Source organism: Lipotes vexillifer, unplaced genomic scaffold (assembly GCF_000442215.2).
Source record: "Lipotes vexillifer unplaced genomic scaffold, Lipotes_vexillifer_v1.1 scaffold109, whole genome shotgun sequence".
Taxonomy (NCBI): domain Eukaryota; kingdom Metazoa; phylum Chordata; class Mammalia; order Artiodactyla; family Lipotidae; genus Lipotes; species Lipotes vexillifer.
Window position 1 is genome coordinate 1,051,394 of NW_006790015.1, and position 10,629 is coordinate 1,062,022.

General features: G+C 43.3%; 1 protein-coding gene across 1 annotated transcript in view; it reads left to right on the top strand.

Moving 5' to 3' along the window:
* Positions 1–1,784: 1,784 nt before the first annotated feature.
* Positions 1,785–10,629, top strand: part of UBIAD1 (UbiA prenyltransferase domain containing 1) — a 13,409-nt gene continuing 4,564 nt past the window's right edge. Inside the window, exon 1 of the mRNA XM_007463158.1 lies at positions 1,785–2,586. Within this exon, the coding sequence (XP_007463220.1) occupies positions 2,058–2,586 (529 nt within the window). The 5' untranslated portion in view covers positions 1,785–2,057. The remainder of the gene's footprint in view (positions 2,587–10,629) is intronic.

Consider the following 10,629-nt stretch of genomic DNA (forward strand, 5'->3'; position numbering starts at 1 on the left):
GAGTTTTGAGTATTTGTTACCTTGGCTTTTAATATAATGGATCTACTTGTAAGTTTGTATAATTTAATTTTTTTTTTTTTTTTTTTGCGGTACCGGGGCCCCCGTGGAGCACAGGCTCCGGATGCGCAGGCTCAGCGGCCATGGCTCACGGGCCCAGCCGCTCCGTGGCATGTGGGATCCTCCCGGATCGGGGCACGAACCCGCGCCCCCTGCGTCGGCAGGTGGACTCTCAACCACTGTGCCAGCAGGGAAGCCCTAATTTAATTTTTAATAATGGCTTTGCTTAATGACTGCTCACAAAATTCCTAAAAATTTAACAATTGGTTCTCTCCAGCCAAAACAAGCTACAGATATGGACCATAAGCTCCCAGAAGGCAGGAAATGGAGACACAAAGCTGGCCAACTGGTGGGTGGGGAGGAGGGCAGTTCTGTGCATGAATAAGTAAATAAATTAGAAGAAAGATAAAAAGGCAGTCAGGGCAGTATATGGAATATACATAATAAAAAGTGGGAATTATTGCTGTTGTGATTATTACCAGAGCTAATAATTTCTTTTTTAAAATTTTAGTTTAGTTTTTTTTAATTGAGCTATAGTTGATTTACAATATTGTGTTAGTTTCAGGTGTACAGCAAAGTGATTCAGATACATATGTATATATATTTTTTCAGATTCTTTTCCATTATAGGTTATTACAAGATATTGAATATAGTTCCCTGTGCTGTACAGTAAATCCTTATTTATCTATTTTATATATAGTAGTGTGTATCTTTTAATCCCATACTCCTAATTTACCCCTCCCCCCTTTCTCCTTGGTAACCATAAGTTTGTTTTCTGTTTCTGTGAGTCTGTTTCTGTTTTATAAAAAAGTTCATTTGGGCTTCCCTGGTGGCGCAGTGGTTTAGAGTCCGCCTGCCGATGCAGGGGACACAGGTTCGTGCCCCGGTCCGGGAAGGTCCCACATGCTGCGGAGCGGCTGGGCCCGTGAGCCGTGGGCACTGAGCCTGTGCGTCCGGAGCCTGTGCTCCGCAACGGGAGAGGCCACAACAGTGAGAGGCCCGCCTACCCCATATGTGATATCATATATTTGTCTTTCTCTGTCTGACTTCACTTCGTATGATACTCTCTAGGTCCATTCCTGTTGCTGCAAATGGCAATATTTCATTCTTTTTTATGGCTGAGTAATATTCCATTTTATATATATCATTATCCATTCATCAGTTGATGGACCTTTAGGTTGCTTCAATGTCTTGGCTAAGCTAATAATTTCCTAGACATTGTCATTTCCCATTTCAGAGCTTCGGTTTTCTCATTTGGAAAGGAAGTTTAATTACACCTTTCTTATCACCCTCAGTGTGTTCCCTGATTTTTATCCGTTTTATTCACTGCTGCGTGCAATAGTAGGTGTTCAGTAAATGTTGCACACAGTAGGCGCTCAATAAATGCGTGTTGAATGAAAAAAATGAATGAGACCTATTTCCGTGAGAGAAAGCTCTTGGTAAGTCGTAAAGCGACACGCATTCGTGGCCCTTCTTGAGATACTAAGTGAGGCTGTTTCCAGCAAGTCCGGGAGCAACTGCCGCTCGCGGACAGCCGGGGAGAGGAAGGGCTGGACCGCTGGGTCGCTGCACTGCCCCGGCCCCGCCCCCGCCCCAAGCCCCGGCCCCGCCCTCATCCTGGCCCCGCCCTCAACCCCGCCCCGGCCCAGGCCCGCGCAGCCGGTCCCTGTTTTCCGGCGGGCCTACAGTGGCGGGCCCCCAAGATGGTCGCTCCCGCAGCTCCGTAGAGGCGGCCGCGGTTCAGTCTCGGGCTGTAGGGCGAGGCGGGTGTCTGGAAGCAGTCATCGCCCAGGTGACAGGAGGTCGGGGAGGTGCCGCCGGGCCTCGTGGGGTGCCAGGCCCGCCCGCTGCAGCCCCCGGGCCCCGCCGCCTCCCTATCCCTGCCCCCGGGTGGAACCGAAGAAGGTCAGGTCCGCCGCCCCGCCTGTCCTCGCCTTAGGGCGGACGCTGTGTGTGGGTGGCTCACTGTTTAACATTGACTTCACCCAAGTGCATTCTCCATGGCGGCCTCGCAGGTCCCGGGGGAGAAGGTTAACATCCAGGCAGGAGAGACGGCCAAGGTCGGGGACAGGGACCTGCTGGGGAACGGCTGTCCGCAGCAGGACAGACCACCGCAGCGCTCGTGGAGGCAGAAGTGCGCCTCCTATGTTCTGGCCCTGCGGCCCTGGAGCTTCAGTGCCTCACTCACCCCGGTGGCCCTGGGCAGTGCCCTGGCCTACAGATCCCAGGGCGTCCTGGATCCCAGGCTACTGGTGGGTTGTGCCGTAGCTGTCCTCGCTGTGCACGGGGCTGGCAATTTGGTCAACACTTACTACGACTTTTCCAAGGGAATTGACCACAAAAAGAGTGATGACAGGACGCTGGTGGACCGAATCTTGGAGCCCCAGGATGTCGTCCGGTTTGGAGTCTTCCTCTACACCTTGGGCTGTGTCTGTGCTGCTTGCCTCTACTACCTGTCCCCTCTGAAACTGGAGCACTTAGCTCTCATCTACTTCGGAGGCCTGTCTGGCTCCTTTCTCTACACAGGAGGTAAGAATTGGCCTGTTTGCTGTGCTGCAGGTCTTAGTTGCAGGCATTGGAAACTGCGGTTTGCATAGGAATTATAGGGTTAGTGGAGAGGTGTCAAAGGTTATTTTCTTTTTTTTTCCCTTTGGCCGCACACGGCGCGGCCTGCGGAAGTTCCCCCACTGGGGATCCAACCAGCGCCCCCTGGGAATGGAATCTGGAGTCTTAACAACTAGACCACCAGGGAAGTCCTCAGAGGTTATTTTCTGAATTAGACCACTTTATGTGAAATCTATAATGTTTGGGTCGTGTGGATTTGGGGGATAGCATTCCTGGCTTGGCTTATGGATGTTAGGAATAACTTATATATGGAAATTTTTTGTGTCTAGTTTCCACTGGTTGGTCATACCTTATAATGCCACAGTTTCAAATTTTAGTGTAATTAAATTTGAAAAGCTCAAATTATACACCTGATTATTTTCAGCTAGTTTGCTAGGTGATCCCTTGCAGCAGGCTGATTAAGGTAGTGATGGGCTGGTGGTTAAGCCCTATTTATTGAGCATCTATTATGTGCCAGGCTCTGTTCTATGTGAACACAGCAGTCAAGTCCCTGCCCTTGTGGAAGTGATTTTATATATCATGAGGAGAGACAGAAAATAAAAATAGTAAATTATGGGTAGGATGACCAACATCCTGGTTTGCTCAGCACTGAGTGTTCCTAAGATGTGGGGCTTTGGAAACCAGGAGAGTTCCTGGTAAGCCAGGATGAATTTGTACCTTGGTTACAGTACCTGAAAAGAAGATAAGTGCTATAGGGAAAAGAAGGAGAGCAAGGAAGGAGGACACAGCTGACTGCCTTAACTAGTTTGATCAGGGTAGGCCTCGTAAAAAAACGCAACATGTGAACAAAGATTGTAAGAGGTGACAGGTGAGGGAGTTGCCTGAGCAGATATCTGGAGGAAGAGTATCTTGGGACAGCAGTTGCCAAAGGCAGGAGTGTCCCTGAAGAGTTGGAGGAATAGGATGGAGTCCAGGGTGTGAATGAGGGAGAGAGTAAAAGGAGGAAAAGTAAGAGAAGTTCGTTGGGGGGGGTGGTGGTGGTGGAGCAGGGTGGCACAAAAATGCTGTAAGCCTTAATGTTTTAAAAGAATCACTCTGGCTAAGGTACTGAGAATGGATAAAGAGGGGTAAAGGGTAGCAGCAGGAGCACCCAGAAGGAGGCTGTTGAGTAAACCAGGCAAGAGATGTCTGGTGGCTTGAATCGGGGTGGGAGTAGTGGAGAGGGACGTAGTCAGATTCTGAATTTATTTTGAAGGTAAACAGGGTTTGCTGATAGTTGGGATGTGAGGCAGGAGAGAAACAGAGAAATTAAACGTAACTCTGAGGTTTTGTCCTGAGTAACTGGAATAGTGGTGTTGATGTCTAGTGAGAGAGAAGGTTGAAGATAGGTCTGTGGAGAGAAAGTTGAGAAATTGACTTTGGACATCTGAATGTATTAGATCTCCAAGGGGGTGTCAAATTGATAGTTGGGTATGAGTCTGATTTTGGAGAAGAAGTCTGAGCTGGAAAGAGAGACATTTGGGAGTCTTGCACATAGATAAAGTTGTATGACTGGGGGAGATCCCGGAGCGGGGCAGTGTTGATAGACCTGAGGATGAGCCCCGGGGCACTCCAACATTAAGAGGTGGGGAGAGTAGAAGGAAGGCAAAGGGAACCGCAGTGGAGCATCTGGAGGAGAAAGAAGAAAAGCAAGAGACTGTGGTGTCCTGGCAGCCAATTGTAAAAAGTTCAATGAGGGAAATCAGCAGGGTGCTGAAATAGAATGAATGTATCAGGTAGTGGTGGATGGAAAAGGTCCTCTCTGTGAAGGTGACGCTTAAACTAAGACTTGACAGATAAGGAGCCAGCCATGGGCAGAATTGGGGTCTGATTTGGGTCCTTCAGGGATGAAGGAACAGCAAATGCAAATGTCCTGGAGTAGGGTAAGACTTGGCATCTTTTAGGATCTGCTGAAAGGCCAGTGTGATCAAGAGGAAGACTGAGATGCAGCTGTCGGGGCAGGCAGGGGCTAGATCGCGCTGTCTCATAGGGCCTCAGTCTCCGCCGGTTCCTCCTCACTCCGAACCTCCAAGCCTAGTCCTTGGACCTCTCTTCTTTAGCTCCATTTACTCCCGTAGGGATTTTAGCCCGTCTCGTGTCTTCTATTGCCATCTATTAAGCTGGTGACAAATTTCTACCTCCAGACCAGATCTTTCCACTAAACCCCAAACTCAAATCCAACTTCTTACTCAGTAACTTCTCTGAGAGGTTACAGGCATCTCAAGCTTGACACGTCTGAGACCAAATTCCTCATCTGCTCACATAGAAATCTGCTCTACGCTCAGCTTTCCCCATATCACTCGATGGCAACTCCATCCTTCTCGTTCTTCAGGCTGAAGATCATGGGCATCAACCTTGACTCTTCTTTCTCACATCTTGCATCCAGACCATCAGCAAGTCTCGTTGACTCCACTTCTCTTTTTTTTTTTTATTAAGAAATATTTTTTTGAATTTTTGAATTTTATTTTTTTATACAGCAGGTTCTTATTAGTTATCCATTTAATACATATTAGTGTATACATGTCAATCCCAATCTCCCAATTCATCACATGCCCCCCCGACCCCCCAGCCACTTTCCTCCCTGGTGTACATACGTTTGTTCTCTACTTCTGTGTCTCAGTTTCTGCCCTGCAAACCGGTTCATCTGTACCATTTTCCTAGGTTCCACATATATGTATTAATATATAATATTTGTTCTTCTGTACCATTTTCCTAGGTTCCACATATATGCATTAATATACAATATTTGTTCTTCTCTTTCTGACTTACTTCACTCTGTATGACAGTCTCTAGATCCATCCATGTCTCTACAAACGATCCAATTTCATTCCTTTTTATCGCTGAGTAATATTCCATTGTATATATGTACCATATCTTCTTTATCCATTTGTCTGTCAATGGGCATTTAGGTTGCTTCCATGTCCTGGCTACTGTAAATAGTGCTGCAATGAACATTAGGGTGCATGTGTCTTTTTGAATTATGGTGTCCTCTGGGTATATGCCCAATAGTGGGATTGCTGGGTCGTATGGTAAGTCTAATTTTAGTTTTTTAAGGAACCTCCATACTGTTCTCCATAGTGGCTGTCTCAGTTTACATTCCCACCAAGAGTGCCAGAGGGTTCCCTTTTCTCCACACCCTCTCCAGCATTTGTTGTTTGTAGATTTTCTGATGATGCCCATTCTAACTGGTGTGTGGTGATCCCTCATTGTAGTTTTGATTTGCATTTCTCTAATAATCAGTGATGTTGAGCAGCTTTTCATGTGCTTGTTGGCCATCTGTATGGAGAGATGTCTATTTAGGTCTTCTGCCCATTTTTGGATTGGGTTGTTTGATTTTTTAATATTGAGCTGCATGAGCTGTTTATATATTTTGGAGATTAATCCTTTGTCCATTGACTCGTTTGCAAAAATTTTCTCCCATTCTGAGGGTTGTCTTTTCGTCTTGTTTGTAGTTTCCTTTGCTGTGCAAATGCTTTTAAGTTTCATTAGGTCCCATTTGTTTATTTTTGTTTTTATTTCCATTGCTCTAGGAGGTGGATCAAAAAAGATCTTGCTGTGATTTATGTCAAAGAGTGTTCTTCCTATGTTTCCCTCTAAGAGTTTTATAGTGTCCGGTCTCACATTTAGGTCTCTAATCCATTTTGAGTTTATTTTCATGTATGGTGTTAGGGAGTGTTCCAATTTCATTCTTTTACATGTAGCTGTCCAGTTTTCCCGGCACCAATTATTGAAGAGACTGTGTTTTCTCCATTGTATATCCTTGCCTCCTTTGTCATAAATTAGTTAACCACAGGTGTGTGGGTTTATCTCTGGGCTTTCTATCCTGTTCCATTGATCTGTGTTTCTGTTTTTGTGCCAGTATCATATTGTCTTGATTACTGTAGCTTTGTAGTATAGTCTGAAGTCAGGGAGTCTGATTCCTCCAGCTCTGTTTTTTCCCCTCAAGATCTCTTTGGTTATTCGGGGTCTTTTGTGCCTCCATACAAATTTTGAGATTTTTTGTTCCAGTTCTGTAAAAAATGCCATTGGTAATTTGATAGGGATTGCATTGAATCTGTAGATTGCTTTGAGTAGTATAGTCATTTTCACAATATTGATTCTTCCAATCCAAGAACATGGTATATCTCTCCATCTGTTGGTATCATCTTTAATTTCTTTCATCAGTGTCTTATAGTTTTCTGCATACAGGTCTTTTGTCTCCCTAGGTAGGTTTATTCCTAGGTATTTTATTCTTTTTGTTGCAGTGGTAAATGGGAGTGTTTCCTTAATTTCTCCTTCAGATTTTTCATCATTAGTGTATAGGAATGCAAGAGATTTCTGTGCATTAATTTTGTATCCTGCAACTTTACCAAATTCATTGATTAGCTCTAGTAGTTTTCTGGTGGCATCTTTAGGATTCTCTATGTATAGTATCATGTCATCTGCAAACAGTGACAGCTTTACTTCTTCTTTTCCAATTTGTATTCCTTTTATTTCTTTTTCTTCTCTGATTGCTGTGGCTAGGACTTCCAAAACTATGTTGAATAATAGTGGTGAGAGTGGACATCCTTGTCTTGTTCCTGATCTTAGAGGAAATGCTTTCAGCTTTTCACCATTGAGAATGATGTTTGCTGTGGGCTTGTCATATATGGCCTTTATTATGTTGAGGTAGGTTCCCTGTGTGCCCACTTCCTGGAGAGTTTTTATCATAAACGGGTGTTGAATTTTGTCAAAAGCTTTTTCTGCATCTATTGAGATGATCATATGGTTTTTCTTCTTCAGTTTGTTAATATGGTGTCTCACATTGATTGATTTGCATACATTGAAGAATTGTTGCATCTCTGGGATAAATCCCACTTGATCATCGTGTGTGATCCTTTTAATGTGTTGTTGGATTCTGTTTGCTAGTATTTTGAGGATTTTTGTATCTATATTCATGAGTGATATTGGTCTGTAATTTTCTTTTTTTGTAGTATCTTTGTCTGGTTTTGGTATCAGGGTGATCGTGGTCTCATAGAATGAGTTTGGGAGTGTTCCTTCCTCTGCAATTTTTTAGAAGAGTTTGAGAAGGATGGGTGTTAGCTCTTCTCTAAATGTTTGGTAGAATTCACCTGTGAAGCCATCTGGTCCTGGACTTTTGTTTGTTGGAAGATTTTAAATCACACTTTCAATTTCATTACTTGTGATTGGTCTGTTCATATTTTCTATTTCTTCCTGGTTCAGTCTTGGAAGGTTATACCTTTCTAAGAATTTCTCCATTTCTTCCAGGTTGTCCGTTTTATTGGCATAGAGTTGCTTAGTCTCTCTACTAATAGAGTGGTAGTTTCTTAGCATGCTTTGTATTTCTGCGGTGTCTGTTGTAGCTTCTCCTTTTTCATTTCTAGTTTTATTGATTTGAGTCCTCTCCCTCTTTTTCTTGATGAGTCTCGCTAATGGTTTATCCATTTTGTTTATCTTCTCAAAGAACCAGCTCTTAGTTTTATTGATCTTTGCAATTGTTTTCTTTGTTTCTGTTTCATTTATTTCTGCTCTGATCTTTATGATTTCTTTCCTTCTACTAACTTTGGGTTTTGTTTGTTCTTCTTTCTCTAGTTCCTTTAGGTGTGAAATTAGATTGTTTATTTGAGATGTTTGTTGTTTCTTGAGGTAGGATTGTATTGCTCTAAACTTCCCTCTTAGAACTGCTTTTGCTGCGTCCCATAGGTCTTGGATCATCGTGTTTTCATTGCCATTTGTGTCTAGGTATTTTTTGATTTCCTCTGAATTCTTCAGTGATCTCTTGGTTATTTCGTAACGTATTGTTTAGCCTCCAGGTGTTTGTGTTTTTTATGTTTTTTTCCCTGTAATTGATTTCTAATCTCATAGCATTGTGGTCAGAAAAGATGCTTGATATGATTTCACTTTTCTTAAATTTACTGAGGCTTGATCTGTGACCCAAGATGTGATCTATCCGGGAGAATGTTCCGTGTGCACTTGAGAAGAAAGTGTATTCTGCTGTTTTTGGATGGAATGTCCTATAAATATCAGTTACATCTATCTGGTCTATTGTGTCATTGAAAACTTGTGTTTCCTTATTAATTTTCTGTTTGGGTGATCTGTCCATTGGTGTAAGTGAGGTGTTAAAGTCCCCCACTATTATTGTGTTGCTGTCGATTTCCTCTTTTATAGCTGTTAGCAGTTGCTTTATGTATTGAGGTGCTCCTATGTTGGGTGCATATATATTTATAATTGTTATATCTTCTTCTTGGATTGATCCCTTGATCATTATGTAGTGTCCTTCCTTGTCTCCTGTAACATTCTTTATTTTAAAGTCTATTTTATCTGATATGAGTATTGCTACTTCAGCTTTCTTTTGATTTCCATTTGCATGGAATATCTTTTTCCATCCCCTCACTTTCAGTCTGTATGTGTCCCTAGGTCTGAAGTGGGTCTCCTGTAGACAGCATATATATGGGTCTTGTTTTTGTATCCATTCAGCGAGCCTGTGTATTTTGGTTGGAGCATTTAATCCATTCACGTTTAAGGTAATTATCGATATGTATGTTCCTATTACCATTTTCTTAATTGTTTTGTGGTGTTTTTGTAGGTCCTTTTCTTCTCTTGTGTTTCCCACTTAGAGAAGTTCCTTTAGCATTTGTTGTAGAGCTGGTTTGGTGGTGCTGAATTCTCTTAGCTTTTGCTTGTCTGTAAAGCTTTTGATTTCTCCATCAAATCTGAATGAGATCCTTGCCGGGTAGAGTAATCTTGGTTGTAGGTTCTTCCCTTTCATCACTTTAAATATATCGTGCTACTCCCTTCTAGCTTGTAGAGTTTCTGCTGAGAAATCAGCTGTTAACCTTATGCGAGTTCCCTTGTATGTTATTTGTCATTTTTCCCTTGCTGCTTTCAATAATTTTTCTTTGTCTTTAATTTTTGCCAATTTCATTACTATGTGCCTCAGCATGTTTCTCCTTGGGTTTATCCTGTATGCAACTCTGTGCTTCCTGGACTTGGGTGGCTATTGCCTTTCCCATGTTAGGGAAGTTTTCGACTATAATCTCCTCAAATATTTTCTCAGGTCCTTTCTGTCTCTCTTCTCCTTCTGGAACCCCTATAATGTGAATGTTGTTGCATTTAATGTCCCAGAGGTCTCTTAGGCTGTCTTCATTTCTTTTCATTCTTTTTTCTGTATTCTGTTCTGCAGCAGTGAGTTCCATCATTCTGTCTTCCAGGTCCCTTATCCATTCTTCTGCCTCAGTTATTCTGCTATTGATTCCTTCTAGTGTAGTTTTCATTTCAGTTATTTTATTGTCCATCTCTGTTTGTTTGTTCTTTAATTCTTCTAGGTCTTTGTTAAACATTTCTTGCATCTTCTCGATCTTTGCCTCATTCTTTTTCCGAGGTCCTTGGATCATCTTGACTATCATTATTCTGAATTCTTTTTCTGGAAGGTTGCCTATCTCCACTTCGTTTAGTTGTTTTTCTGGGGTTTTATCTTGTTCCTTCATCTGGTACATAGCCCTCTGCCTTTTCATCTTGTCTATCTTTCTGTGAATGTGGTTTTTGTTCCACAGGCTGCCAGGATTGTAGCGATTCCACTTCTAACATGCACTTGGGACTGGACCACTTCTCGTCACTTCCCACCACTACCACTGTCATCTCCCTCAATTATTGCGGCTGATTCTTTACCTGTCTCTGTGCATGCACCCTTGTCCCTTTCCCAGTGCTCCCAGATCAGCAGCCAGAGTAATCCTGCAGCTATGTCAGTCGTCTGCTCAAAACTCTCCAGTGGCTCCCACCTCTTTAGAGTAAAGGCCAGGGTCTTTACAATGACCCCCAGGGCCTGACATTATCTGCTCCACCCGCAGTTCCCCCCGACTCTCTGACCTGCTCTCCTCTTCACCATGCTCCAGCCACACTGCCCTGCTAGCTGTTTCTGGAACACGCCAGGCATGCTGCTGCCTCAGGTCCTTTGAGATGCTGTTTCCTCTGTTAAGAACGCTCTTTCCC